At 45.4% G+C, this 7242-nt stretch overlaps 1 protein-coding gene across 1 annotated transcript in view; it reads left to right on the forward strand.

Annotated features, from left to right (window-relative positions):
* The first annotated feature begins 5120 nt into the window (after nt 1-5120).
* Nucleotides 5121-7242, forward strand: part of LOC112073179 (alpha-1,2-mannosyltransferase ALG9-like) — a 22628-nt gene continuing 20506 nt past the window's right edge. Inside the window, exon 1 of the mRNA XM_070440058.1 lies at nt 5121-6202. Coding sequence (XP_070296159.1) covers nt 6033-6202 — 170 coding nt within the window. The 5' untranslated portion in view covers nt 5121-6032. The remainder of the gene's footprint in view (nt 6203-7242) is intronic.

Below are 7242 nucleotides of genomic sequence, written 5' to 3' on the forward strand. Positions count from 1 at the left end.
CACTGTTTGAAAGCATTCCAGGTGAAGCTGGTTGCGAGAATGCCAGGAGTGCAAAGCTGTCATCAAGGCAAAGGGTGGCTACTTGAAGAATAAAAACTAAAATATCAAATCAATTTTTATTTAACACTTTTTTTGGTTACTACATGATTCCATATGTGTTATTTCATAGTTCTGATGTCTTCACTATTATTCTACAATGTAGAAATAGTAAAAATTAATTTAAACCCTTGAATGAGTAGGTGTGTCCAAACTTTTGGTACTGTATATCAATAATAAATAAATAAAAATTCTTAACATTTCCAATACATTTTTCTTTACTCTAACAGTGTGTGTGGTGTGTTGGTGTGTGTGTGTGTGTGTGTGTGTGTGTGTTGTGTGTGTGGTGTGTGTGTGGTGTGTGTGTGTGTGTGTGGTGTGTGTGTGTGTGGGTGTGTGTGTGTGTGTGTGTGTGTGTGTTGTGTGTGTGTGTGTGTGTGTGTTTTTTTTTACAGTGCAGAACCTGGGAAAGCATATTGGTTGACTCTGTCTCCTATGTACCTGTGGATGCTGGTGTTCTTCACCAGACCTCATAAAGAGGAGCGTTTCCTGTTCCCCATCTACCCTCTCATCTGTCTGGCGGGGGCCGTAGCACTGTCTTCACTACAGGTACACACACACATACAGTCAGTCCTATTACTTTGGTGCAGTACAAATTTCATCAGTAAGCTGCAAACTAGCACAATCAACCGTGCTTGATCAGTAGAGCAAACTTGTTACTGCTAGCTTGTTTGAATGGCAATTACGGTAACTAGGTTGCCAGCTTGTTGATGAAGTGTACGGCACCAAAGTTGTGGGGCTGTCTCAGCGAAATCAGCATGTATCTGACTCTGACAGCTGGCACTGTGCCTCGCTACTTTGGAACGTTTGGCCAACTCGATAACGCAGCAGAAAGCTGTGCCGCTGCAGAACTCGGTGCACTAATCATGGCAGAACAGCTGCCCTTTAAGATGAAGGTGGTTCATTACGTCACCTTGTAATTGTGACATCTGTATTGAAAGGTGGTTATTAACGCACCTGGTAATGTTGTGACGTTGTATTGAAGGTGGTTCATTAGACGTCACCTTTGGTAATGTGTTGACGTTGTATTGAAGGTGGTTCATTAGACGTCACCTTGGAATGTTGTGACGTTGTATTGAAGGTGGTTCATTAGACGTCACCCTGTGGTAATGTTTTGTACAGTTGTATTGAGCCTAACTACTTTTCATCCCATGAGTGTTGCGAGTTAACAGCGCGACGGCCCTCTGCATTGATCGGTCTATCTGACGTCAGACAATGGATAAAGACATACGTTTCCTGTGTATTGATCAAGTGTTTTCTGTGTTGTGTTTTGTAAAGTGTTACCACTTCCTGTTCCAGCGGTATCGTCTAGAACACTACACGGTGTCGTCAAACTGGCTGGCTGTGGGAACACTGATCCTCTTCACTCTGCTGTCTCTGTCCAGATCCCCTTCAGTAACTCCCGCTGTCAGGCCTCACACACGCACCCCACACACGCGCACCCCACACACACGCACCACCCCACCAGCACCACCCCCACACGCCCACCCCCACACGCACCACCCCACACGCACCACCCCCACACGCACCACCCCCACACGCACCACCCCACACGCACCACCCCCACACGCACCCACCCACCCACACACGCACCCCACACGCACACCCACACCCCCACACGCACCCACCCCCCACGCACCACCCCCACACCGACACACCCCCACACGCACCCCACCACACACGCACCCCACACACACGCACCCCACACACACGCACCACCCCACACACGCACCACCCACACACGCACCCCACACACGCACCCCACACACGCACCACCCCCACACGCACACCCACACACGCACCCCACACACGCACCCCACACACGCGCACCAATACATACAATACATAAATACATACATACATACATACATACATGCATACATTTGAAGTCGGAAGTTTACATACACTTAGGTTGGAGTCATTCAACTCGTTTTTCAACCACTCCACACATTTCTTGTTAACAAACTATAGTATTGCCAAGTCGGTTAGGACATCTACTTTGTGCATGACACAAGTAATTGTCCAACAATTGTTTACAGACAGATTATTTCACTTATAATTCACTGTATCCACAATTCCAGTGGGTCTGAAGTTTTACATACACTAAGTTGACTGCCTTTAAACAGATTGGAAAATTCCAGAAAATGATGCCATGGCTTTGGAAGCTTCTGATAGGCTAATTGACATAATTTGAGTCAATTGGAGGTGTACCTGTGGATGTTGTATTCAAGACCTACTTCAAACTACGTGCCTCTTTGCTTGACATCATGGAAAAATCAAAAGAAATCAGCCAAGACTTCAGAAAACAAATTGCAAAGCTGACCACAAGCTGACTGGTCGCCAGTTGGACGGTATTTCCTCCGACACATTGGTCCGGCTGGCCACAAGGGTTAAGCGAGTAGTGTATCAAGAAGCATTGCAGCGATGGGCGAGCAGGGTCGCGTTTCGGAGGACGCATGGCTCTCGACCTTCACCTTCTAGGAGTTGCAGCGATGGGGCAAGACTGTAATTACCAATTGGATATCACGAAATTACGTTAATATTTTTTCCCAAATTCTGTTTTCTCAGTTTTATTTTCCTGGTTTTAGATCTAGATCAGATCAGCCTATTCTAAAATTGATTAAATTGTATTTTTTTCTCTCATCAATCTACACACAATTCCCATAAAGACATTTTTCATTTTTTAAATAAATTATTTACGTAAGTATTCAGACCCTTTGCTATGAGACTCAAAATTCAGCTCAGGTGCATCCTGTTTCCATTGATCATCCTTGATATGTTTCTACAATTTGGGAGGGCCAGTAGGAGGCACCCTTTCTCTGGTCTAAAAAATATCCCTATGCCCAGGGCAGTGATTGGGGACACTGCACTGTGTAGGGTGCCGTCTTTCGGGTGGGATGTTAAACGGGTGTCCTGACTCTCTGTGGTGACTATAGAATCCCATGGCACTTATCATAAGAGTTGGTGGTGTTAAACCCTGGTGTCCTGACAAATTCCCAGTCTGGCCCTCATACCATCATGGCCACCTAATCATCCCCATCTTCCAATTGGCTCTTTCATCCCTCTCCTCTCCCCTGTAACTATCCCCCAGGTCGTTGCTGTAAATGAGAATGTGTTCTCAGTCAACTTACCTGGTTAAATAAATAAATAAACTTGGAGTCCACCTGTGGTACATTTAATTGATTGGACATGATTTTGAAAGACACACATCTGTCTATATAAGGTCCCACAGTTGACAGTGCATGTCAGAGCAAAACCAAGCCATGAGGTCGAAGAATTGTTCGTAGAGCTCCGAGACACACAGATCTGGGGAAGGGTACCAAAACATTTCTGCAGCATTGAAGTTCCCCAAAACACAGTGGCTTCGATCATTCTTAAAATGTAAGTTTGGAACCACCAAGACTCTTCCTAGAGCTGGCCAAACTGCAAAGCTGTCAAGGCAAAGGGTGGCTATTTGAAGAATCTCAAATATAAAATATATTTTGATTTGTTTGTCACTTTTTTTGCTTACTACATGATTCCATATGTGTTGTTTCAAAGTTTTGAGTCGTTTCACTATTATTACTCAATGTAGAAAATAGTAAAATAAGAAAAACCCTTAAATGTGTGTGTTTATCCCTCCAGGCTACCACGCGCCACTGGACCTGTACCCTGAGTTCCACCGTATCTCCGGGACCCGTCTCTCCACGCTGTCCCAAAGGGCCGGCGCCCGTCAGTGTCTGTGTTGGAAGAGTGGTACCGGTTCCCCTCCAGCTTTCTGCTGCCCAACAAGTCAGTCTGTCTCGCTCTCTCTGAGTGTCTCTTTGTATACCTCTTTGTTTTGATACCACATACATTGTCAAGCATTTCACACATTATCTAGATACTGACTGTTAGCACTATGGCAGCTTCCCACAATAATGGCTTTAGGTTTCTGAGTGTCTCTGTGTGGTCTATAGCAGCTTCCCACAAGGCTTTAGGTTTCTGAGTGTCTCTGTGGTCTTCTATAGCAGCTTCACACAAGGCTTTAGGTTTCTGAGTGTCTCTGTGTGGTACTTTATAGGCAGCTTCCCACAAGCTTTAGGTTTCTGAGTGTCTCTGTGTGGCTATAGCAGCTTCACACAAGGCTTTAGGTTTCTGAGTGTCTCTGTGTGGTCCTATAGCAGCTTCCCACAAGACGTTTAGGTTCTGAGGTGTCTCTGTGTGGTCTAAGCAGCTTCCACAAGACTTTAGTTTCTGAGTGTCCTGTGTGGTCTATAGGCAGCTTCCACAAGGCTTTAGGTTTCTGAGTGTCTCTGTGTGGTCTATAGCAGCTTCACACAAGGCTTTAGGTTTCTGAGTGTCTCTGTGTGTCTATAGCAGCTTCACACAAGGCGTTAGGTTTCTGAGTGTCCTGTGTGTCTATAGCAGCTTCCCACAAGGCTTTAGGGTTTCTGAGTGGATCTCCTCTTCTGGTTGTACCTGTGGATGTATTTCAAGACCTACCTTCAAACTACGTGCCTCTTTGCTTGACATCATGGAAAAATCAAAAGAAATCAGCCAAGACTTCAGAAAACAAATTGCAAGCTGACCACAAGCTGACCACAAGCTGACCACAAGCTGACCACAAGCTGACCACAAGCTGACTGGTCGCCAGTTGGACGGTATTTCCTCCGACACATTGGTCCGGCTGGCCACAAGGGTTAAGCGAGTAGTGTATCAAGAAGCATTGCAGCGATGGGCGAGCAGGGTCGCGTTTCGGAGGACGCATGGCTCTCGACCTTCACCTCTCCCGAGTCCGTAGAGGAGTTGCAGCGATGGGGCAAGACTGTAATTACCAATTGGATATCACGAAATTATGTTAATATTTTTTCCCAAATTCTGTTTTCTCAGTTTCATTTTCCTGGTTTTAGATCTAGATCAGATCAGCCTATTATAAAATGTATTCAATTGTTATTTTTTCTCTCATCAATCTACACACAATTCCCCATAAAGACATTTTTCAAATGTATTAATACAATTTTAAAAATGTATTTACGTAAGTATTCAGACCCTTGGCTATGAGACTCGAAATTCATCTCAGGTGCATCCTGTTTCCATTGATCATCCTTGAGATGTTTCTACAATTTGGGAGGGCCAGTAGGAGGCACCCTTTCCTCTGGTCTAAAAAATATCCCTATGCCCCAGGGCAGTGATTGGGGACACTGCACTGTGTAGGGTGCAGTCTTTCGGGTGGGACGTTAAACGGGTGTCCTGACTCTCTGTGGTCACTAAAGATCCCATGGCACTTATCATAAGAGTAGGGGTGTTAACCCCGGTGTCCTGACTCTCTGTGGTTAGAGTAGGGGTGTTAACCCTGGTGTCCTGGCTTAATTCCCAATCTGGCCCTCATACCATCACGGCCACCTAATCATCCCCAGCTTCCAATTGGCTCATTCATCCCCCTCCTCTCCCCTGTAACTATTCCCCAGGTCGTTGCTGTAAATGAGAATGTGTTGTCAGTCAACTTACCTGGTTAAATAAACTTGGAGTCCACCTGTGGTACATTTAATTGATTGGACATGATTTGGAAAGACACACATCTGTCTATATAAGGTCCCACAGTTGACAGTGCATGTCAGAGCAAAAACCAAGCCATGAGGTCGAAGGAATTGTTCGTAGAGCTCCGAGACACACAGATCTGGGGAAGGGTACCAAAACATTTCTGCAGCATTGAAGTTCCCCAAGAACACAGTGGCTTCGATCATTCTTAAAATGMAAGTTTGGAACCACCAAGACTCTTCCTAGAGCTGGCCAAACTGCAAAGCTGTCAAGGCAAAGGGTGGCTATTTGAAGAATCTCAAATATAAAATATATTTTGATTTGTTTGTCACTTTTTTTGCTTACTACATGATTCCATATGTGTTYTTTKAAAGTTTTGATGTCTTCACTATTATTCTACAATGTAGAAAATAGTAAAAATYAAGAAAAACCCTTAAATGTGTGTGTTTATCCCTCCAGGCTACCACGCGCCACTGGACCTGTACCCAGAGTTCCACCGTATCTCCCGGGACCCGTCTCTCCACGCTGTCCCAAAGGGCCGGCCCGTCAGTGTCTGTGTTGGGAAAGAGTGGTACCGGTTCCCCTCCAGCTTTCTGCTGCCCAACAAGTCAGTCTGTCTCGCTCTCTCTGAGTGTCTCTTTGTATACCTCTTTGTTGATACCACATACATTGTCAAGCATTTCACACATTGGGAAGAGTGGTACCGGTTCCCCTCCAGCTTTCTGCTGCCCAACAAGTCAGTCTGTCTCGCTCTCTTCTGAGTGTCTCTTTGTATACCTCTTTGTTGATACCACATACATTGTCAAGCATTTCACACATTATCTAGATACTGACTGTTAGCACTATGGCAGTTCCCACAATAATGGCTTTAGGTTTCTGAGTGTCTCTGTGTGGTCTATAGCGCTTCCCACAAGGCTTTAAGGTTCTGAGTGTCTCTGTGTGGTCTATAGCAGCTTCACACAAGGTTTTAGGTTTCTGAGTGTCTCTGTGTGGTCTATAGCAGCTTCCCACAAGGCTTTAGGTTTCTGAGTGTCTCTGTGTGGTCTATAGCAGCTTCACACAAGGCTTTAGGTTTCTGAGTGTCTCTGTGTGGTCATAGCAGCTCTTCCCACAAGACTTTAGGTTTCTGAGTGTCTCTGTGTGGTCTATAGCAGCTTCCCACAAGACTTTAGGTTTTCTGAGTGTCTCGGTGTGGTCTATAGCAGCTTCCAACAAGGCTTTAGGTTTCTGAGTGTCTCTGTGTGGTCTATAGCAGCTTCACACAAGGCTTTAGGTTTCTGAGTGTCTCTGTGTGGTCTATAGCAGCTTCACACAAGGCTTAGGTTTCTGAGTGTCTCTGTGTGTCTATAGCAGCTTCCCACAAGGTTTTAGGTTTCTGAGTGTCTCTGTGTGGTCTATAGCAGCTTCACACAAGGTTTAGGTTTCTGAGTGTCTCTGTGTGGTCTATAGCAGCTTCCACAAGGCTTTAGGTTTCTGAGTGTCTCTGTGTGGTCTATAGCAGCTTCACACAAGGCTTTAGGTTTCTGAGTGTCTCTGTGTGGTCTATAGCAGCTTCCCACAGAGACTTTAGGTTTCTGAGTGTTCTTGATTGCATTGTGTTAGAATGCCAGTGTGTGACTCTGCCCTCTCTTCAGCTGGCAGCTGCAG

This window comes from Salvelinus sp. IW2-2015, unplaced genomic scaffold (assembly GCF_002910315.2).
Source record: "Salvelinus sp. IW2-2015 unplaced genomic scaffold, ASM291031v2 Un_scaffold2178, whole genome shotgun sequence".
Taxonomy (NCBI): domain Eukaryota; kingdom Metazoa; phylum Chordata; class Actinopteri; order Salmoniformes; family Salmonidae; genus Salvelinus; species Salvelinus sp. IW2-2015.